The 21,825-nt window shown below is 58.0% G+C and overlaps 2 protein-coding genes across 2 annotated transcripts; both read left to right on the top strand.

Annotated features, from left to right (window-relative positions):
• The first annotated feature begins 1,142 nt into the window (after nt 1-1,142).
• LOC130255507 (maestro heat-like repeat-containing protein family member 7) lies at nt 1,143-8,158 on the top strand. The gene is made up of 15 exons (XM_056496309.1): nt 1,143-1,796; nt 2,074-2,138; nt 2,248-2,391; nt 2,579-2,727; nt 3,050-3,197; nt 3,442-3,629; nt 3,719-3,856; nt 4,133-4,247; nt 4,415-4,555; nt 4,780-4,956; nt 5,089-5,244; nt 5,402-5,503; nt 5,867-5,969; nt 6,245-6,301; nt 6,591-8,158. Exons 2-15 carry the CDS (start codon nt 2,082-2,084, stop codon nt 6,788-6,790), a joined length of 1,875 nt encoding a protein of 624 aa, XP_056352284.1. The 5' UTR covers nt 1,143-1,796; nt 2,074-2,081; the 3' UTR covers nt 6,791-8,158.
• A 3,604-nt stretch (nt 8,159-11,762) lies between these two features.
• On the top strand, nt 11,763-18,441 carry LOC130255506 (maestro heat-like repeat-containing protein family member 6). The gene is made up of 16 exons (XM_056496307.1): nt 11,763-12,521; nt 12,677-12,820; nt 13,128-13,192; nt 13,302-13,442; nt 13,626-13,774; nt 14,096-14,243; nt 14,488-14,675; nt 14,773-14,910; nt 15,189-15,303; nt 15,471-15,608; nt 15,804-15,980; nt 16,122-16,277; nt 16,437-16,538; nt 16,902-17,004; nt 17,280-17,336; nt 17,624-18,441. The coding sequence occupies exons 1-16, from the start codon at nt 12,401-12,403 to the stop codon at nt 17,821-17,823; spliced, it is 2,142 nt and encodes a 713-aa protein (XP_056352282.1). The 5' UTR covers nt 11,763-12,400; the 3' UTR covers nt 17,824-18,441.
• Nucleotides 18,442-21,825: the final 3,384 nt, after the last annotated feature.

Raw genomic sequence — 21,825 nt, 5'->3', positions numbered from 1 at the left:
AGAGGGGCAGGGGACGGCAGAAGGCTGTGAAGAGCAGCTTTGGCATCTGCCTGGACCTGTGGAGACCAAGCCAAGCACCTGCAGCAGGGTGTGTTACCCCCATTTGGACAGAGGTGTGAGCAAGAGCATCTGTCCAGCTGCAAGCCTCAAAGCTCTCTGTGAGAGCTGCGAATTCCTGTGAAGGCCTTTACACACACATCCCATGGCACCTGCAGGGAACCAGGGGCTCTGCTGGAGGCTGGGAAAGCTCTGCAGAGGGATGGGGATGGCTGGGGGTCCTGGCGGGCTGTTGAGGGCTTCTGTGCGGCTGTTTTGGGGGGTTGGTGTTGGTGGGAGACTTGGGGAAGGAGTTGTCTGGAAGGTGAGAGGTCCAGGCTGGAATCGGAGTCAGCTTGAAGGCAGTATGTGTGGTTTGGCCCAGCTTTGGTTACTGAGGGCAGAAGGAATAGCTGTGATTTTTCCTGTTGGTGGTCTTGATTGTCCCGCAGGGAAGAAGAGGGGACAGCTGTACTTTATGAGCCACTTAGATATCTGTACCAGGAGGAGGATTAGCCATTTTGCAATCTCCTCCTTTGTTTATGTACCTTTGTAAAACTCAGTGGACTTTCATTCCTTGTGACCTTTTATTCATTTTTAGAATTAGGATATTATCATGCCATCACTGTAAAGCTTTATGTATGCATATCAAAGAAAGGCCTTTATTTTGCCATTGTGTAGTGTTTTTTTATAAAGAGACTCTCAATGGAAATCGTTATTTCAGATGAATTCCTGGAAATCGTTATTTCAGATGAATTCCTGCCTTGAGATGGGAATCAAACTTCTAAATTTTTGAATATCTCAGGTCACACCAATGAATTTGGGAAAACTGCAATTTTTAGGAGGTATCTCTCTTGAGCTATTGGGAAGTAAAGCTTTCCTTAACTGAGGATTCTAAAATGCCCTGAGCCCGCAGAGAAGCGCAAGGTCTGCTGATGGTTTGAGCCCTTCCTAAAGATCCTCTCAGGCTGTCTTAGACACTTGGGGTGAGGGATTCCTTCCAGCCTGGGCCACTTTGGGGGGGGGCTGGGGGCACCCCAGGGCCGGTGGCAGTGTGTGCAAGGGCCCTTTGTGACACGGTGCAGCATGGTCACCATGGCATGGAACAGGACAGGGTGTCAAAGGACCCTTTGTGACGTGTGGTGATATAAGAGCCGGCGGTGACACGGCCACGGCACAGTGCTCGGAGCACGCGACGGGACAGGACGGGACAGAGCGGTGCCGTGAGGAGCCCCCGCACAGCGCACTCCTTCCTGCCTGACCCGGAGCTTTTCTCAGAGTTACTCCTGCAGGTGACCTTGAGGCTCGACCTCAGGACTTGGTTACCTGTGGCCTTCTTGAGGTTTCTATTTTGCAGGTGCCCTTGAGGGGAGTCCGTGGGACTTTGTGCCCTGCAGCTTTTTGAGGCATCTTCCACCCCTGCAGCAGGTGCCCTCGAGACCAGACTGAGGGATTTGCTGACCACAGTCCTTGACAAGGAGTCTCCTGTCCTTGTGGCAGGAGTCCTCCAGACCAGACAACAGGACCTGCTGTCCTGTAGTCCTCCCAGGACATTAGTCTTGCAGGAGCCTTCCAGGTTCGACTGCAGGACTTGCTGACTTGGAGCTTTTCTGAGCTATCTCTCCTGATAGTCAGTGACAAGGAGCAGAGACCCCCAAAGGTTCCCAAGGTGACCTGGGAGAACGAGAAGGAAGAAAGCCTAGGAGCTGTCTGAGCACAGGCGACTGAAGAGGTGGTGCCGTTCCAGCCAGCGCAGGAGGGTGAGTGGTAGAGCTAGGCCTCAGAGCTTGTTCCTGTATCCACCTTGGACCCATCGCATCCCATGCCATGCCATGCCATGCCATGCCATGCCATGCCATCCCATCCCTTCCCCTGGGGACATGCCCAAACACAGGACAGAAGAGGGGCCAGGCACACCCCGTGCTCCATCCCCTGGGGCATCCCGGGGCTGTCCCTGCCTGGGGAGCGCAGGGCTGGGCTCTGTTCTCCGGCCTCTCCCACAGCCCCTCAGCCCTGGCTGCGCTCGCTCTTTGCCAGGTGCAGCCATGGACCGCACACAAGAGCAGGACCCCACCCGTGGCCGCTTCCGCAGAACAGCACAGGTACCTGCAGCCATCCCCACCTGGGCTGGGCCTGCTGTCGCTGCTCAGCCCAGCACAGCGCTTGGAGCACTGCATGGAACATCCCTGGCTTCTTGCCCTTCTCCTGCAGCTGGTTTGCAAATTCATGAAGAGAATTCAGGAAGAAGAGACCGTGGGCACTGCGGTCAGACCATATCCACATATCTTCAAAACTAAGACTAGTGCTGCCCTGCTGGATATGCTTGTAGAAGAGGGTTTGCCCAGTCCAAAGCAAGTAAGCAGCCTGTGGCCAGGGTTTGATCCTTCCAGGAACTGTTTGGCATCCCAAGCCACTAGGGCCTGCTGGTCCCTGTCAGCCTTTGAGGCCGTCACAGTTTGGTGGGAAGGGAAGCACTTCTCTGGAGAAGCTGGGGACATTACTGCCTCTGGCACATTTCCAAGTCTCTCTGTGCCTTCTTCAGGTGCCTGCCATGGTGAGGTTCATCCACCAGTGGCTCATGGCCAATGAGTCTGATGGGCACAGGCTGGACAGGACCCTGCTGGATCTCACCGAGGCACAGCCCACTGATGTGGTGATGAGTCTCCTGCGTGTGGCCCCATCGTGTGACAGGTATGGGGCCCGCCTGCCCAGAGGGCTCAGGGCTCACCAGCCCATCGCCCTGTACAGCCTGTTCCAGGTGTCTGACCAACAGAGAGTTCCAGGGCCCTCTGGCTGCTCCCTTTCCCAGCCGTGGCATGCCAGTCCCCGAGCCTGCTGCCATGCTCCCTCCCTGCCCCTCAGGCGCCTGTCCCCACAGGGCTGGGCTGCCTGGGTGCTGCTGGTGAGGGGCAGTGGGCAGAGGCAGAGCTGGCAGCCAGCTCAGGTCCCTGCCGCTGCCCAGGCCATGGTTCTGTGACTGAGACCACCCTGAGACAGAGTTCTGACCCTGCAGAGCTGCTATGGCCATGTGGAAGACAATCTTGTGCTCACCCAGGACTGCAGAGTTCGTGCAGCTAAGACTCCTGGATGTGCTGGGGAGCTGGCCAGAGCACAGCACATGCACCTCCGATGGGGACACAACGAGAGTCTTATCCCTGGCTGTGAGTTTCTGGAACTGGCCTTTGCTCACCCCAAGGCTGCCTCTCCAGCAGCTCTCCACCCTCCTTCCCCCACTGCATGTCCCAGCCTCAGGTGCTGGGCTGAATCCCGGCCTAGGGGCAGCTTCAGGGGCACCAGGCCCGGAGCACCCTCTGCGTCTCCCCTGGCCTCTCCCTGCCACGCTCGGGCCCTGCTGCACCGACACCTCGGCACTGAGCGCTGTCTCGGGCTGTTTGTCCTTTGCAGGCAACTGTGGTGATGTGGAAGATCCTCCAGGAACCCTATGTCCCACATGTACTGATATTATTTTTCCCCCGCCTATTTGTGCATCTGCTCTTCCAAGCGTACTTCAGCACTCTGGATACACCAGAGGAGGTGGATAAATTCTGGAAGAGATGCCAGGAACAACACAGCCTCGCTGCCAGCCCAAACAGGTTTTCCATCCCAGTCCTTCTGTCCCTGCCATGTCTCCAGGGCAGAAGCCAGTGCTCCCAGTGTGATCTGAGTTTTGCTCTGCACACAGGTTTGCAGTGCAGACCCTGAAGTCTCTGCTCTGCCAAATGCAGTGTGAGGATGTGGTGAAGATAATGGAACGCTACTATGGCTGGGACACGCTGCTGTGTGCTGACACCCAGCACTATGCCGTGGGTCTGCTGGCCAGGTGAGATCCCCCTCTCCCCACAGCCTCTGACATTGGTGCTGAGTGCCTGGGGTACCCCATACAGTACCCGTGCTCATGAGCCAGATGGCCTTGTCACTGAGGGACAGCCAAGCAGACTGGAAAAGGTTGGGAAAGGAGGGTGCCCAGGAGCAGGCACATCTCAAATGGCCCAGGCCCCCTTGCAAGATGGTGGGGAAAGACCAGAACTCTGGGTGTCAGTCCTGGGAGAGGTTTGTCCCTCTGGCTCACAGTCTTGTTTACTTTTTCTCCTGCCAGGGAGATGTCATTTGTCTCCCTACCATTGTGTTCGCGGATCTTTTGCTACCTGCTCCAGCTTCTCAGCACACGGGAGCCACGCTGGGACCTGCCTGCCCTGGCATTCCTTGTGGAGGTGAGCCTGATGGCCAGCGCTGCCTCCCTGAGCTGCCTCCCAGCTCTCTGTCCTCTCGTAGCCACAGCTGCCTGGGACGGTGCCCGTGCCCTGTGCTGCTGTCTGGGCCCGGCCCTGTGCGCTTCTGGGCTCCTGTGTGTCCCCTGTCACTGTCCTGTGCCTTTCAGGTCCTGGAGTACTTGGAATTGAGTGAAGACAGTGCTAACACAATTCTGCAGATCTTGCCACGGCACCTGCAGAGCGAGTGCAGGGAGAGGCGATGCCTGGCGCTCAGGGCCCTTCTCAAGCTCAGTGACGATCCCTCGCTGGTGAGAAGGGGGCAGTGGCTGAAGCTGCACTGGGGAAAGCAGCCCCTTGGGCTTGGCTGGGCTTCAGGTCCTGGGGCAGCTTATTCCAGGTGTTCTGCCTCCTGGTTCAGCTGCCCAAATGCTTTGGGACAGGCCTTTGGCCACCTTGGCCTGAGGCAGCAGGGTGGGGTTTCACAGGGTGGGGTTTCACAGGGTGGGGTTTCACAGGCTTGCGCTCCACACAGGCCGAAAAAATGTGCAGCCTGACTGAAAGTCTTGTGGAGCTCCTGCGGGACACAGATGGAGAGATAATTACAATGACAGTGATGCTACTCAGCTTCATAGTGTTGGAAAATGACATGCTGATACCCAGCCCCACCACCCTGCACCTGGTGGAGGCGCTCCTGCCACTCTTTGACCACGTAAGGCTCTGTGCCCTTGCCACAACCAGTGGGAGAGCCCTGGACATTTTGTGCCCTGTGGATTTGCAGGCCAGTGCACAGCTGAGCCCTGGGCAGCCAATGTGGAGGTCTTTGTTTCTTCCTTTCATACAGGATAATAGCCAGGTGCAACTGGTGTCCGTATTGCTCTTCCGAACATCAGTGGTTCTTCTAATGGAAAAAGAAAAAAAGGCTCTGAAGACATACGTGCAGCAGAGCCTGCTACCACTCTTCTTCCACTGCCATGATATAAATCAGCGTGTGGCAGAGGTGAGGAATCGTGGGCTGCTGGTGTCCGCCTGGGAGGGTCTCAGCTGCCTCCTGCCCTGGTGCCTCCCGGGCTGCAGCCTCCTCCAGGCCTGGGCACAGGGACGCGGGTCCTGTGCCCTGAACTGCGGGGACATCTCCACGTCTCTGCTGCTCTCAGGCCTCTCAGGAAACACTGGTTTGTGTGACCAAGTTCCTGAAGAAGAGGGATCTTGAAAATCTGGTGAAGAAGGAACAGCTGTGGATGTTCGCCGAGTGCCTGGTAAGGACGGCCTGGAAGCGCCAGGCTCAGGCTGGAGCAGCCCCCTGAGCGCGGCGCTCACTGTGTGCGCTCGGCAGCTGCGGCCCTGCCCAGCGCTGCACGCAGGGGCCGCACGGGCTCTTCTCCAGGCTCCTGCGGCCCCGAGCCGGCTGCCCACGGAGCCCCGGCCCAGCGGGGCTGCGGGCCGGGCCGGCACCGCGGCTCCCCGGGCACAGCCGGCCCTGTGCCCCTGCAGAGCCCGGCCCAGCGGCTGCTGGCCGCGCTCAGGGCTGTGCGGGCAGGGGAGGCCGGGGCCGGGCGCGGGCAGCGCCTGCCAAAGGGCCGGAGCCCGCCCCGACCCTTCCCTCCCGCCGCTCTCTGCAGCTGGCAGAGGACAGGAGCCGAGCGGCCGAGCACCTGCGCCAGGCCCTGCGGTACCTGCGGAGCCCACAGGAGCCCCTGCGAGAGGCGGCCGTCAGGTTCACGGGTGAGCCCGGGCTCCCTCCCCGCCCCGCCGCAGCTCGGCCCCAGCCCCGCCTGCTGCCCCGGCAGCTTCTGCCATCCGGGCCCGGCGCCGTGGAGCCCCGGCTGCCCTCGGGGCTGCTGCCGCCCTCTCGCAGCCGTGCCCTTGGGCGGCAGCGTGCGGCAAGGGCCCGGGCTGAGCCCTGCCGGGCCACGAGGGCCAGTGGCCACAGGGCTGGCAGCGCCGCTGGCAGGGAGCTGTGCCGCTGGGCAGAGCCGTGACAGGGTCTGTGTTCCCAGGGATGGCCGGGCGGTGCCTGAGGGGGCAGCAGGACGAGCTGCAGGTGCTCAGTGAGGGTGAGTGAGGGCAGCGGGCTGTGAGCGGGGCTGGCAGGAGGAACTGCAATCCCTGCCCCGGCTGCGGAGGGCTCTGCTCCCTGTGCGGACGGGGGGCAGCGAGGGCGGAGCACAGAGAGATTTCAGGGGCACGTGGGGGATTTGTGGCCAGCAGCTTCGGGCTGATCCCACTGGTCCCTGCTCCCTCCTGGCCAATGTTACAGCGTGCTGGGATTGCCCTGGCATACGGATCTGCTCAGGTCCCTGCAGATCTGGGATCTGACCCTGTCTCTGTTCCTATCTCTTCCAGCCTTGGATGACATGGCACATGACAGCAGCATTGCCATCCGAAGCCTGGCAGTTCAAACATCGTATGTCCTCAGGGCAGTACAGACAAGTGAATATTCCATTTTTGATGACCTGCAAGATCACCTTCGCTGGGCATGGAGGACACGGCCTCATCTGTTGGGCCTCAGCTGCCTGCGCTGCTGGAGATCTGCAGAGAGCTGATCTGGGAGGCTCTGTCTGATGGGGCCTCCCGAGCCAGCAGGGATTTTCTTTTTCGTCAAGATTCTTCTTTTCTTCTTTTGGTTTTTCTGTAGTATGGTGTCAGGGTTTGACTTGGGTTTGCCAATTTTAATATATTTAATTTCTTTAGAGATAGGATTTAGGAGCAAAGACAAGGCAGGCTTAAAACTTAAAAGGGTATAAGTAGAAATTTATTAATAACACAAAAAAATTTCAGAATAAGATTTCCAGACCATTCCCTTCCTCCCCCTACCCCCATCCCACACATCTCTTAACAGCAACATACAGAGAACACTTCAGTCAGTTATCCACTCAAACCGTCATTTCAGTTCACTCTAGAGAGAAAAGTTCCTTTTTGTTTGGTTTAGGCTGAGGGGGTGTCTTCACATTCATAATTTGCGTCCGCCTGGGAAATACTGCAGATTATGACTTCCTCTCATCTCCACAGTCCTTCCAGAGCTGTGTTATGGGTTATGTTACACACTTGGGGTACTACTTTTAAAGGCAGGCTGCTGAAAGACAAAATTCTCTTCATCTCTTTTTCTATTAAATGTTTCTGTCCATATTTCCAGTCCCGAAACAGAGAGCCCCATTTCCTTGAGGCAAAAAGGTCCTCTTTTTTCAAGCACTTTAACCTCCCCAAGTATATTTCACAGTTTAAAGGAATTTTAGTTTAGTCACAGTCCCCTTATAGCCCACAAAAAAGGTTTTCAGCTCCTTATCAATGGCATCTCTTCAATCTCTTCCCATCTGGAAACTTAAGTTCATTTTGCTCACTTAAGTAGACTTAGTGATTTATGCTTTTTCATCCGGGGAGCTCAGGAGATCTAGAGTCTTATCCAGGCATTAAAAGGGTTAAACTTCATCCAGAAAGCGAAGGAGCTGAACCAAGCCACACTGCGAAAAACGTGGCCGCAGGGACCATGTGGAAAAAAAAAAGCTGGACTTCTTTCTGCTGCATGGTCAGCTGGAGGCCTCTCCTCTTAGAACAGGGAAGAAAGGAGAGGGCTTCGGTGGCTCCCCCATCCCCTGCTCGGCCATGCCGCATGGAAAAACAAAACCGGGCTAAGACGAGCCCCAAGCCGGGGCCACAGCCACCTCACCTCCAGGGAGGCCGGAAGCCAAAAGAGACCAATTTAGCTTTACCAATGTGATTTGTGAAAGCGAAATAACTTTTTAATTGGTTACCCGAGCTGTCCACTACTAAATCAGCTCCCTGATTGCAGCTCACAGAGGAAGTCCCCAGAGAGGGGACAGCCCTCCTGTTTGCGGGCTCTGTGCTGCTCCCCTCACCACCCCTCCATGTGAAACCAGCACATATGCAAATATAGGATGTGTTATAATACACAGACTCACAGGATTTTTCATTTGCTGCCCAGGGTCTGCAGTGCATTGGGGAAGAGGGGGAGAAGGGTGCTTGTGCTCAGCAAGCTGCCCAGGCATGCAGTGCTGCAGGGAAAATGGCCAGAAGCCCCTTGGCCTTTGGTGGTTGTGCTGAAGCCTTTGTGCTGCCGACAGAGCGGGTGGGCAGGGGCCGGAGCTGCGGGGATCCCTGCGAGATCGGTGCCTGGAGATGGCCACGACCCCTGTCCCAGCCAGGAACCGCCATCGGTGCCCTCCTGCCGGGGTGTTCCTCATTGGATTGCTGAGGGCTCCTCTGGAGCTCCTGTGGGGCTGCTGCGCTGCTGCCGGGCAGGTTGGCCGGGCTGGCGGAGATCCTGAGGGGACGGGGCGCTGGGAGGCCGTGAAGGGATCAGGGGCTGCGGAGGCCCTGATGGGACAGGGCAGTGGGAAGGCATGAGGGGGATGTGTGAGGGAGTGGGTTTCAGGAGGATACAAGTCGGCAGAAGGCACCTGAGTGGCTGGGGTGGTGGGAAGCCCTGAGGAATTGGGTGTCAGAGGCCATACGCAGCCCCCAGGCAGCCACCTTACTGCTGCCACCCATCTACTCTGGTGCTTTCCCAAGTCATTTCCCTCAGTGGGCTGCTGAGTCTTGTTCCTGTTATGGTGGCGGAGGCTGAGCTCTTTGGCTTTGGGCACGCCAAAGCGAGAAGAGCAGCAGCTTCGAGCCCAGGGGGGCCACAGAAAGGCCCTGTGGGCAAAGAGCAATGCTGGCGTTCCCAGGGCAGGGACACATGAGAGTGCAGTGGGCACCTTCCAGGTGCCATGGCTGGCTTGGTGCTGGGCGACCTCCCTGTGTGCAGGGCTGGGTCTCTGCTTTGCTGTCATTGGCCTTTTGCCGTTGTTCTCCTCTGGCTGCCTGCACAGAAGGGCAGCCCTATAAGAAGGGTGAAAGCCCCTGTCTCCAAATTCTGAAGGGGGACATGGGGCTGTCCCGGCCCGTGGCCCATGCTGTAAGCAGGGCAGAGCCTCTTTCCACCCCGATGGCTTTCTGCCTGCTGCTGGCCCCTGGCCAGCATAACCTGCTGTACTGGGGCTGCGTCACTGAGGGGCTGACTGCTGCCCCTTGATTTGCTGATGGGACGTGAGGGTCACTGAGGGAAAGGTGGGTGTCCCCGGTGATGCTGAGGGGACATTTGGTTACTGAGCACATATTAGGTTCCCAGAGCAGGTTGCAGGTGCCTTGTGTGTCACTGAATAAAAGGCAGATCCCACATGTGTCACCGAGGTGTCATGAAGGTCTCTGAATGGCTCGCAGTGCCCTGCATGCAGCTGAGGGGACACGGGAATCACTGAGGGGGAAGTGGGTGGCAGATGCCCTGCATGCCGCTGAGGTGACCCGGGAGTCACTGAGGGGAGGCAGCTGTCTGTCCCGTTCCTCAGGGCGCGTCAGGGTCACTGAGGAAACGTGAGCGTCGCTTGAGGGGAGCCGGGCATGCCGCGCGTGGCTGAGCGGACACGCCGTTGGCTGAAGGGACTTGGGGGCCGCGGAGGGGCCGTGGGCGCCCCGAGGGACACGGGAGGGGCGGGCGGGTCCCCGCTCCCCGCTCCCCGCTCCCCGCTGCAGGCGGCGTTTCCCGCCCAGGCGCGGACGGCCCCGCCCCGCCGGTCCCCTCAGCCGCGGGGCGGGAACTCGGACCCGCTGAGTGCGCCCCGTGGGGCGAGGCGCCGGGCGGCCTTCCGTGAGTGCTCTGTGCTTTTCAGCGGTCTCGTCCTTTGCGATCACAACCTGTTCCTAAGCAGTCTTAATTTTTGTCCCTAAAGCCACCCACTCCCTCACACATCCCCCTCGTGCCTTCCCACTGCCGTGTCCCATCAGGGCCTCCGCAGCCCCTGATCCCTTCACGGCCTCCCAGCGCCCCGTCCCCTCAGGATCTCCCCCATCCCGGCCAACCTGCCCGGCAGCAGCGCTGCAGCCCCACAGGAGCTCCAGAGGAGCCCGAGCAAGAGGCACCACGGAGCCCTCAGCAATCCAGCCAGGAACACCCAGGCAGGAGAGCCCCCATGGCGGTTCCTGGCTGGGACAGGGGTCGTGGCCATCTCCAGGCACTGGTCTCGTAGGGATCCCCGCAGCTCCGGCCCCTGCCCACCCGCTCTGTCGGCAGCACAAAGGCTTCAGCACAACCACCAAAGGCCAAGGGGCTTCTGGCCATTTTCCCTGCAGCACTGCATGCCTGGGCAGCTTGCTGAGCACAAGCACCCTTCTCCCCCTCTTCCCCAATGCACTGCAGACTCTGAGCAGCAAAAGAAAATCCCTGTGAATCTGTGTATTTTAACACATCCTATATTTCCATAATAAAGTTAAACAAAAAGAAGAAAAGAATAATCTTGGAGAAAAAGAAAATCCCTGCTGGCACAGGTGGCCCCAGCAGACACAGCCTTCCAGAGCAGCTCTCCGCAGATCTCCAGCACTGCAGCCAGCCGAGGCCTGATACACCAGGCTAATACTGTGGAATTGATATTGCAGCCTCTGGAAGATGAAATATCGCCCACTCTGTAGTGCCCGGAGGACACACAATGTTTTAATTGCCGGGTCTGACAGGGCACAGCTTATGTCTTCAGCTGGAAGAGAGAGGAAAGAGACATGGTCAGATCCCAGATGTGCAGGGATCTGAGGAGACCCTTGTCCCAGGGTGATCCCAGCCTGCTGTAGACATGGTCAGGAGGGAGCACGGACCACCGGGATCAGCCCGAAGCTGTTGGCCATGAATCCTCCACGTATCCCTGAAATCAGAGCTCTGTCCACACAGCCCCCCGTCTGCACAGGGCGTGGAGCCCTCTCCAGCTGGGGCAGGGATTGCAGCTCCTCCTGCCACCCCCTGCTGACACGAGCTACCACCGCCAGACACGCAGCAACTGCAGCAAAGAACATCAGAGATTGGGCTGTTTGTTATTTTTAGAACACACAGAAACATGACAGTTTCTGTACAATCTAGTTGTCCTGTGAAGCTCAGCATCTGATTGTGTTCTCTTGCTCCTTCCAATCCCTTCCCTGAAAAAATAATCCCAGGATGGAGAGCTGTTGTCTTCTGACAGACACCAAGTGTTGCCAGCAGTTGCTCCAGGTGCTCCTGCATCCAGCCCCTGTAGGAAGGAGCACAGCCCCCAGTGCATGTGGCTTTGGCTCCCTCTGGCACAGAAGCCCCCGGGGCACAGGTCTCTGGGGCAGGAGCCGGGCACCAGCGCTGCCAGGGCTCGGGGGGTGGCAGGTCTGCTTGGGCAGGGACTCTGCCACACCTGCTGATTTCAGTGCTCGCAGGGCCCAGGGGTCAGAGCAGCATTCCTGCCCTGGCCCACACGTTCCTTGTCTGTGTCACAGCCGCGGGTTTAGGACGGCCACCAGCCGGGACGTGTCCCAAGGAGGCCGAGCCAGCTTCTGTGCAAGGCCCTGCGCCCTTCCCGCTGCGGCTGCGTCGGAGCCCTGGGGGCTCCTTCTGCTGCCCTGAGCCCGCAGAGCAGGGCAGCGTTTGCTGATGGTTGGAGCCGTTCCTAAAGATCCTCTCGGGCTGTCTTAGACACTTGGGGTGAGGGATTCCTTCCAGCCTGGGCCACTTTGGGTGGGCTGGGGGCAGCCCCAGGGCCGGTGGCAGTGTGTGCAAGGGCCCTTTGTGACACGGTGCAGCATGGTCACCATGGCATGGAACAGGACAGGGTGTCAAAGGACCCTTTGTGACGTGTGGTGATATAAGAGCCGGCGGTGACACGGCCACGGCACAGTGCTCGGAGCACGCGACGGGACAGGACGGGACAGAGCGGTGCCGTGAGGAGCCCCCGCACAGCGCACTCCTTCCTGCCTGACCCGGAGCTTTTCTCAGAGTTACTCCTGCAGGTGACCTTGAGGCTCGACCTCAGGACTTGGTTACCTGTGGCCTTCTTGAGGTTTCTATTTTGCAGGTGCCCTTGAGGGGAGTCCGTGGGACTTTGTGCCCTGCAGCTTTTTGAGGCATCTTCCACCCCTGCAGCAGGTGCCCTCGAGACCAGACTGAGGGATTTGCTGACCACAGTCCTTGACAAGGAGTCTCCTGTCCTTGTGGCAGGAGTCCTCCAGACCAGACAACAGGACCTGCTGTCCTGTAGTCCTCCCAGGACATTAGTCTTGCAGGAGCCTTCCAGGTTCGACTGCAGGACTTGCTGACTTGGAGCTTTTCTGAGCTATCTCTCCTCATAGTAGCCATCAGTCCAGTCACTGACATGGAGCAGAGACCCCCGAGAGTGCCCAAGGTGGCCTGGCTGATAGAGGAGGAAGAAAGCCCAGGAGATTCATCATCAGAGGAACTTGAAGAGGTGGTGCCATTCCAGCCAGTGCAGAAGGGTGAGTGGCAGAGCTGGGCCTCAGGACTGGTGCCTGCATCCAGCTTGAACCCATCCCATCCTGTTCTATCCTGTCCCATCCCGCCCCATCCTATCTTCTGTCCCGCCCCGTCAAGTCCTGTCCTGTCCCAGAATCTGGGGGTGTGCCCATGGCAGGATGGAAGAAGGATGAAAAAGACATAGAGCAGAGACCCTCAAGAGTCCCCAAGCTGGCCTGGGGCAATGAAAAGGAAGAAAGCCCAGGAGCTGCCTCAGCACAGGAGACTGAACACCTTGTGCCGTTCCAGCCACTGCAGCAGGGTAAGTGGCAGAGCTGGGCCTCATAGCTGGTGCCTGCATCCAGCTTGGCGCCATGCCATGCCATGCCATGCCATGCCATGCCATGCCATGCCATGCCATGCCATGCCATGCCATGCCATGCCATGCCATGCCATCCCATCCTCTGGGGACATGCCCAGGCACAGGACAGAAGAGGGGCCAGGCACACCCCGTGCTCCATCCCCTGGGGCATCCCGGGGCTGTCCCTGCCTGGGGAGCGCAGGGCTGGGCTCTGTTCTCCGGCCTCTCCCGCAGCCCCTCAGCCCTGGCTGCGCTCGCTCTTTGCCAGGTGCAGCCATGGACCGCACACAAGAGCAGGACCCCACCCGTGGCCGCTTCCGCAGAACAGCGCAGGTACCTGCAGCCATCCCCACCTGGGCTAGGCCTGCTGTCGCTGCTCAGCCCAGCACAGCGCTTGGAGCACTGCATGGAACATCCCTGGGTTCTTGCCCTTCTCCTTCAGCTGATTTGCAAATTGCTCAAGAGCATTAGGCGAGAAGGGGCCAGCACTGGGGTCATAGCATACTCAGACATCTTCAAGCAGAAGATCACCGTCTCCCTGCTAGATATGCTTGTGAAGAACGGTGTTTCTAGTCCAGATCAGGTAAGCAGCCTGTGGCCAGGCTTCAATCCCCATGTCACGTTTGTTCCCAAATCATTGGGGCCTGCTAGTCCCTGTCAGCCTTTGAGGCCATCACAGTGTGGTGGGAAGGGAAGCACTTCTCTGGGGAAGCTGGGGACATTACTGCCTCTGGCACATTTCCAAGTCTCCCCGTGCCTTCTTCAGGTGCCTGCCATGGTGAGGTTCATCCACCAGTGGCTCATGGCCAATGAGTCTACTGAGCACAGGGTGGAGAGGATCCTGCTGGATATCACCAAGGCACAGCCCACTGATGTGGTGATGACTCTCCTGCGTGTGGCCCCATGGTGTGACAGGTATGGGGCCCACCTGCCCAGAGGGCTCAGGGCTCACCAGCCCATCGCCCTGTACAGCCTGTTCCAGGTGTCTACCAACAGAGAGTTCCAGGGCCCTCTGACTGCTCCCTTTCCCAGCCGTGGCATGCCAGTTCCTGAGCCTGCTGCCATGCTCCCTCCCTGCCCCTCAGGCGCCTGTCCCCACAGGGCTGGGCTGCCTGGGTGCTGCTGGTGAGGGGCAGTGGGCAGAGGCAGAGCTGGCAGCCAGCTCAGGTCCCTGCCGCTGCCCAGGCCATGGTTCTGTGACTGAGACCGCCCTGAGACAGAGTTCTGACCCTGCAGAGCTGCTATGACTATGTGGACAACGATCATGTCCTCACTCAAGATTGCAGAAGAGGTGCAGCAGATACTCCTGGATGTGCTGGGGAGCTGGCCAGAGCACAGCACATGCACCTCCGATGGGGACACAACGAGAGTCTTATCCCTGGCTGTGAGTTTCTGGAACTGGCCTTTGCTCACCCCAAGGCTGCCTCTCCAGCAGCTCTCCACCCTCCTTCCCCCACTGCACCTCCCAGCCTCAGGTGCTGGGCTGAATCCCGGCCTAGGGGCAGCTTCAGGGGCACCAGGCCCGGAGCACCCCCTGCGTCTCCCCTGGCCTCTCCCTGACACGCTCGGGCCCTGCCGCACCAACACCTCGGCACTGAGCGCTGTCTCGGGCTGTTTGTCCTTTGCAGGCAACTGTGGTGATATGGAAGATCCTCCAGGTGTCCTGTGTCCCACATGTACTGATATTGTTTTTCCCCCGCCTATTTGTGCATCTGCTCTTCCAAGCGTACTTCAGCACTCTGGATACACCAGAGGAGGTGGATAAATTCTGGAAGAGATGCCAGGAACAACACAGCCTCACTGCCACCCCCAACAGGTTTTCCATGCCAGTCCTTCTTTCTGTCATGTCCAGCCATGTCCCCAGGACAGGAGCCAGTGCTTTCAACATGACCTGAGCTTTGCTCTGCACACAGGTTTGCAGTGCAGACCCTGAAGTCCCTGCTCTGCCTTCTCCAGTGTGAGCATGTGGTGATATCAATGGAACGCAAGTGTGGCTGGGACACGCTGCTGTGTGCTGACACCCACCACTATGCCGTGGGTCTGCTGGCCAGGTGAGATCCACCATGCTCCCTACAGCCTCTGACATTGGTGCTCTGTGCCCAGGGTGCCCCACACAGTACCTGTGCTCATGGGCCAGAGGGTCTTGTCATCGAGGGATGGCCAAGCAGACTGAAAAATGCTGGGAAAGGAGGGTGCCCAGGACAGGAACATCTCAAATGGCCCAGACCCCCTTTCAGGATGGTGGGGAAAGACCAGAACTCTGGGTGTCAGTCCTGGGAGAGGTTTTTCTCCCTGGCTGATGGTCTTAGTGCCTTTTTCCACCTTCCAGGGAGTTGCGTAGTGCATCCATGCACTTGTGTAAAAGCATCTTATGCTGCCTCCTTGAGATGCTCAGCAAAGAGATGCCATACTGGGATTTCCCTGCCCTGGCATTCCTTGTGGAGGTGAGCCTGATGGCCAGCGCTGCCTCCCTGAGCTGCCTCCCAGCTCTCTGTCCTCTCGTAGCCACAGCTGCCTGGGACGGTGCCTGTGCCCTGTGCTGCTGTCTGGGCCCAGCCCTGTGCGCTTCTGGGCTCCTGTGTGTCCCCTGTCACTGCCCTGTGCCTTTCAGGTCCTGGAGTACTTGGACTTGAGTGAATGCAGTGACAACATAATGGATGTCTTGTCAAGGCACCTGAACAGCGAGCACGCAGAGATTCGTCGCCAGGTTCTCAGGGCCCTCCTTCTGCTTAGGGATGATCCCTCGCTGGTGAGAAGGGGGCAGTGCCTGAAGCTGCGCTGGTGAAAGCAGTCTCTTGAGCTTGGCTGGCCCTCAAGTGCTGGAGCAGCTGCTCCCAGCTCTCCTGCCTCCTGGTTCAGCTGCCCGAGTGCTTTGAGACAGGCCTTTGGCCTTCAGGGGCTGGAGGCAGCAGGGTGGGGTTTCACAGGCTTGTGTTCCACACAGACCAAAAGAATGTGGAACCTGACTGAAGGCCTTGTGGAGCTCCTGCAGGACGATGATAGTGACGTGGTCAGAATGACCATCATTCTCATCAGCTATTTGTTCCTGGATAATGGCACCTCAATACCCAGCCCCATTGCCCTGCAGCTGGCTGAGGTGCTCCTGCCACTCTTTGGCAACGTAAGGTTCTGTGCCCCAGACAACGGCCACTGGGTGTGGCCCAGACTCTTTGCCCTCTGTGGATTTTCAGGCTTGTGCCAATGTGAGTGGGGAGTCGCTGATACTGAGGTCTTTTTTCCTTCATTCCTTCCTTTCATATAGGATGATAGTCAGGTGCAGCTGCTCTCCATGTTTGTCTTTCGAACGTTGATGAATTTTGTAGGAGAAGAAGGAAAAAAGGCTCTGAAGACATACATGCGGCAGAGCCTGCTACCACTCTTCTTCCACTGCCATGATGAGAATTCACATGTGGCAGAGGTGAGGACACATGGGCTGATGATGTCCCCCTGTGAGGGGGCTTGGCTACCAACTGCCCTGGTGCCTGGCAGGCTGCAGCCTCCTCCAGGCCTTAGCACAGGGATGCGGGTCCTGTGCCCTGAAGTGTGGGGACATCTCCACATCTCTGCTGCTCTCCAGGCCGCTCGGACAGCGCTGCTTTCTGTGGCCAAGTTCCTGAAGAGGCAAGATCTTGAAAATCATGTGAAGAAGGACAAGCTCTGGAAGTTTGCAGACTGCCTGGTAAGAACGGCCTGGAAGCGCCAGGCTCAGGCTGGAGCAGCCCCCTGAGCGCGGCGCTCACTGTGTGCGCTCGGCAGCTGCGGCCCTGCCCAGCGCTGCACGCAGGGGCCGCACGGGCTCTTCTCCAGGCTCCTGCGGCCCCGAGCCGGCTGCCCACGGAGCCCCGGCCCAGCGGGGCTGCGGGCCGGGCCGGCACCGCGGCTCCCCGGGCACAGCCGGCCCTGTGCCCCTGCAGAGCCCGGGCCAGCGGCTGCTGGCCGCGCTCAGGGCTGTGCGGGCAGGGGAGGCCGGGGCCGGGCGCGGGCAGCGCCTGCCAAAGGGCCGGAGCCCGCCCCGACCCTTCCCTCCCGCCGCTCTCTGCAGCTGGCAGAGGACGAGGAACGAATCGCCAATTACCTGCGCCAGGCCCTGCGGTACCTGCGGAGCCCACAGGAGCCCCTGCGAGAGGCGGCCGTCAGGTTTATCGGTGAGCCCGGGCTCCCTGCCCACCCCGCCGCAGCTCGGCCCCAGCCCCGCCTGCTGCCCCGGCAGCTTCTGCCATCCGGGCCCGGCGCCGTGGAGCCCCGGCTGCCCTCGGCGCTGCTGCCGCCCTCTCGCAGCCGTGCCCTTGGGCGGCAGCGTGCGGCAAGGGCCCGGGCTGAGCCCTGCCGGGCCACGAGGGCCAGTGGCCACAGGGCTGGCAGCGCCGCTGGCAGGGAGCTGTGCCGCTGGGCAGAGCCGTGACAGGGTCTGTGTTCCCAGGGATGGCCGGGCGGAGCTTGAGGGGGCACCGGGAGGACCTCCAGGTGCTCTGCAGAGGTGAATGAGGGCAGCGGGCTGTGAGCGGGACTGGCAGGAGGAGCTGCAATCCCTGTCCCGGCTGCGGAGGGCTCTGCTCCCTGTGCGGACAGAGGGTGTCGTGGTGACGACACGGAGATTTCAGGGGCACGTGGGGGATTCGTGGCTAGCAGCTTCGGGCTGATCCCGGTTGTCTCTGCTCCCTCCTGGTCATGGCTACAGCGGGCTGGGATCGCCCTGGCAGGGGCGTCTCCTCGGGTCCTCACAGATCCGGGCTCCCACTGTGGCTGTGTTCCTCTCTCTTCCAGCCATTGAACACCTGACAGAAGACATAAGCTGTGCTGTGTCAGACCTGGCACTTCAAACATTGTGTGTCCTCCGGGCACTACAGAGTGGGCGATATTCCATCTTCCAGAGGCTGCAAGACCAATTCCACAGGGCATGGAGGATACGGCATCGTCTGTCGGGCCTCAGCTGGCTTCGCTGCTGGAGATCTGCGGAGAGCTGATCTGGAAGGCTCTGTCTGCTGAGGCCACCTGAGCTAGGAGGGGTTTTCTTTTTCTTCACGAGTGTTATTTTCTTCTTTTTGTTTTACTTTAGTATGGAAATAAGGATGTGTTATTGAAACAGGGGATTTAAGGGTTAAATAGAATGAAGAGTAGAACATATGGTATCAGTTAATGTGTGCTTATAAGGAAAGGAATGCACAATAAGAGACCCCTGATGTATAGATTTTGCTGAGCTTGCAGAAGGAAAGTGGTCCCTCATCGTAAAAGTGCAAAGTCTGCAAAATATCGCGACCAAGAGACTAAAAGCGCATGCGTGGAAAGACAAGGTGAAGAGTTCAACTAGTGAGGAAGACTTTTACTTCATCGTTTTCTGCCCACAGACTCATTTGAAGACCACCAACTCAATAAACTACGCAGCCGCAATGAATATGCAGCTAATTTCCATACGAAGCGGGGAAACAGGCGGGGCAGATAATCAATATGTATAGGTGATTTAGAATATGCATAAACTTCCTAGATAAATAGAAGGTTAGAAGCATGTAAGGTACGCAGGATTTGGGAAGATGCTCTCCCCCTGCATCCAGCGCTGAATAAAATACGTACCTACTCCACAACTTTATAGGTTGCGAAGTCTATTTTCCGCGCTTCATTATAATACATAGACTCCCAGGATCTTTGTTTTGTTGCCCAGGGTCTGCAGGGCACTGGAAAAGAGGGAGAGAAGGGTGCTTGTGCTCAGCAAGCTGCCCAGGCGTGCAGTGCTGCAGGGAAAATGGCCAGAAGCCCCTTGGCCTTTGGTGGTTGTGCTGAAGCGTTTGTGCTGCCAACAGAGCGGGTGGGCAGGGGCCGGAGCTGCGGGGATCCCTGCGAGACCGGTGCCTGGAGATGGCCACGACCCCTGTCCCAGCCAGGAACCCGCCATGGGTGCTCTCCTGCCGGGGTGTTCCTGGCTGGATTGCTGAGGGCTCCGTGGTGCCTCTTGCTCGGGCTCCTCTGGAGCTCCTGTGGGGCTGCAGCGCTGCTGCCGGGCAGGTTGGCCGGGATGGGGGAGATCCTGAGGGGACGGGGCGCTGGGAGGCCGTGAAGGGATCAGGGGCTGCGGAGGCCCTGATGGGACACGGCAGTGGGAAGGCACGAGGGGGATGTGTGAGGGAGTGGGTGGCTTTAGGGACAAAAATTAAGACTGCTTAGGAACAGGTTGTGATCGCAAAGGACGAGACCGCTGAAAAGCACAGAGCACTCACGAAAGGCCGCCCGGCGCCTCGCCCCACGGGGCGCACTCAGCGGGTCCGAGTTCCCGCCCCGCGGCTGAGGGGACCGGCGGGGCGGGGCCGCCCGCGCCTGGGCGGGAAACGCCGCCTGCAGCGGGGAGCGGGGAGCGGGGAGCGGGGAGCGGGGACCCGCCCGCCCCTCCCGTGTCCCTCGGGGCGCCCACGGCCCCTCCGCGGCCCCCAAGTCCCTTCAGCCAACGGCTCAGCCACGCGCGGCATGCCCGGCTCCCCTCAAGCGACGCTCACGTTTCCTCAGTGACCCTGACGCGCCCTGAGGAACGGGACAGACAGCTGCCTCCCCTCAGTGACTCCCGGGTCACCTCAGCGGCATGCAGGGCATCTGCCACCCACTTCCCCCTCAGTGATCCCCGTGTCCCCTCAGCTGCATGCAGGGCACTGCGAGCCATTCAGAGACCTTCATGACACCTCGGTGACACATGTGGGATCTGCCTTTTCTTCAGTGACACACAAGGCACCTGCAACCTGCTCTGGGAACCTAATATGTGCTCAGTAACCAAATGTCCCCTCAGCTGCATGCAGGGCACTGCGAGCCATTCAGAGACTTTCATGACACCTCACCTCAGTGGCCATGCTCGAGGGCAGGCTCCCGCAGGCAGGTGTCTCAAGGCAGCGGCATCGGTGCCATCGTGAGAGAGAGACTCTGATGGAACTCGAACCCTGCACTGCAGCTGCCATCCCTCTCCTGCATTTGGGCACCTTAAAGACACGTACGTCAGCTTTGAAGCTAAATCCTGGACTTGCTTGGAACGAAGGAAGAAGCAGATAGCTGATGAAAAGCAGGGATTCATATGGCTCAGTTTTGCTCTCCACTTGGCGAATCACAGAATGCCAGAGTACTTTGTGTTGGGAAGTATCATTAAGATCATCCAGTTCCAGCCACGCTGCCATGGGCACAGGTGGCATGCAGTCACAGCTGTCACTAGAATTGGGAGAACTCTTTTCCACGTTTACCTTTTCCTCTCCTGGATTTCAAGTTAGCATGCAAAAATCAACTGGTTATAGCTGAATTTTGTAGCTCATAGGACTAGGAATAGGAGTCTCCAATGGACCATGGTATGTCCATTCAGCCTTTGTTAGATCATCCAGTTGGAGCTCAGCCCTGTGCAGCCCAGGCACAGGCACCAGGTAGGTCCATTTCAGCATCCCAAAGTCTTTGTGGCTTCCTGTACACCCTGAAGCTCCTGAATCCATTCTTGAATTCCCAGTTACTGCTGTGCAGGACATGAGAACACAGGAACAGCCTGTTTGGGTTATTGTGCTGCTGCCTAAAATAATAGTAACGAGTATATGCTGATGTAAAGGTATATCTGAACACCAGGGACTTTTTCTATAGTGTCTGAAACTAAAACTTTGTAAGGCTGTTCAGAGACTCTAAAATCCAGGGTGAAAATTATAGCTGGCATTTTAGAATCCTAGAAATTTTGACATGTGGTTTTTCTGATCAAGGATTTTAATGCTAATGCGGAAATTACAAAAATATTAAAACTTGTTTTCATTGGCAACCCCTTTTAAATGGGATCAGCACACTTACAGGGGACAGGGTATGACATTGAGGACAGTACTTGGCAGTTAATGGCTTCAGATGTGGGAGATTAATGTTTTGCCTGGGTTCACCCAGGAGTTCAAGTTTTCCCAGGACTTTGATCGACTGGTCATTGCAGGTAACTTTCACTAAATGTAGAAGGGTGTAACAGCATGACTTCTGGAGAATGTGTCCTAGGGATAGGGAGAAAACCTTGAAAATGATCAGCAATCTCTGGAAAACTTTTTTTAAAAAATTAAAAACAGATGTAGCCCTGTGACTTTTCAGGCATGACTGGGTCTGGAGGAAATGTTTGCCTTGCATCAGCTACAAATTTGTGGCAATGACCCTGTAAGAGCTGTTCTTTCTGACCTGGCAGGCACAGGAAAGTCTCTGAAACTTCAAATATTTGAAGTTTCAAAGGCTGAAAGTAATGAAGTGAGGCCTCTGAGGTTCTGCTGCAGGCTGTGATGTTCCAGAACACCCATCTGGTATGTATTCCTGTGGTTTTGTTTGCTGCAACCTGTGCTTTTTATTGCTTCATTCTGAAAGTCCGCCTCCTGCAACACCAGTAGGAGTTGCAGAGGGTGAAGTTATGCCCATTAGACCTGCAGTGCCAAAAGGATCACAGAATCCCAGAATCGTTTCAGTTGGAAAAGATCTCTGAGACCTTCCAGTCCAACCTGTGCCCAATGCCCACCTTGTCCCCAGCCCAGAGATCCGAGTGCCATGTTTCCTGAACACCTCCAGGGATGGGGACTCCAAACCTCTCTGGGCAGCCCCTTCCAGTACCTGACCACCCTTTCCATGGAGAAATTCTCCTGGTGTGCACCCTGACCCTCCCCTGCCCAGCCTGAGGCCGTTCCCTCTCCTCCTGTCCCTGTTCCCTGGAGCAGAGCCCAATCCCCTGGCTGTCCCCTCCTGTCAGGGAGTTGTGCAGAGCCACAAGGGCCCCCTGAGCCTCCTTTTCTCCCAGCTGAGCCCCTTTCCAGCTCCTTCAGCCTCTCCTCATATGACTTAAATGCGTGGCAGAGGGTACCAGCTTAGGACTGTGTGTGAGCAGTCAGAGAAATTGGAATCTCAAAGGCTTCTTCTCCTTCCCAGGGGTTGAAGGGCTGGAGAATATTCAACAGCCCACAGTCAGTGTCTGAATGGGATGTATGATTTTCTGCCAGTATCTCAAGGGG

Source organism: Oenanthe melanoleuca, chromosome 7 (assembly GCF_029582105.1).
Source record: "Oenanthe melanoleuca isolate GR-GAL-2019-014 chromosome 7, OMel1.0, whole genome shotgun sequence".
Taxonomy (NCBI): Eukaryota; Metazoa; Chordata; class Aves; order Passeriformes; family Muscicapidae; genus Oenanthe; species Oenanthe melanoleuca.
Note: the sequence above shows the minus strand (reverse complement) of the source record. Positions and strands in the feature narration are given on the sequence as shown.

Bases quoted from the DNA above. Each gene is read 5' to 3' on its own strand.
- LOC130255507 (XM_056496309.1), top strand. From the start codon at position 2,082: ATGGACCGCACACAAGAGCAGGACCCCACCCGTGGCCGCTTCCGCAGA. The intron at 2,139-2,247 runs GTACCTGCAGCC...CTTCTCCTGCAG, and splicing joins GCTTCCGCAGAACAGCACAG to CTGGTTTGCAAATTCATGAA. The intron at 4,957-5,088 runs GTAAGGCTCTGT...CCTTTCATACAG, and splicing joins TCCTGCCACTCTTTGACCAC to GATAATAGCCAGGTGCAACT.
- LOC130255506 (XM_056496307.1), top strand. From the start codon at position 12,401: ATGGAGCAGAGACCCCCGAGAGTGCCCAAGGTGGCCTGGCTGATAGAG. The intron at 12,522-12,676 runs GTGAGTGGCAGA...TGCCCATGGCAG, and splicing joins ATTCCAGCCAGTGCAGAAGG to GATGGAAGAAGGATGAAAAA. The intron at 17,005-17,279 runs GTGAGCCCGGGC...CTGTGTTCCCAG, and splicing joins GGCGGCCGTCAGGTTTATCG to GGATGGCCGGGCGGAGCTTG.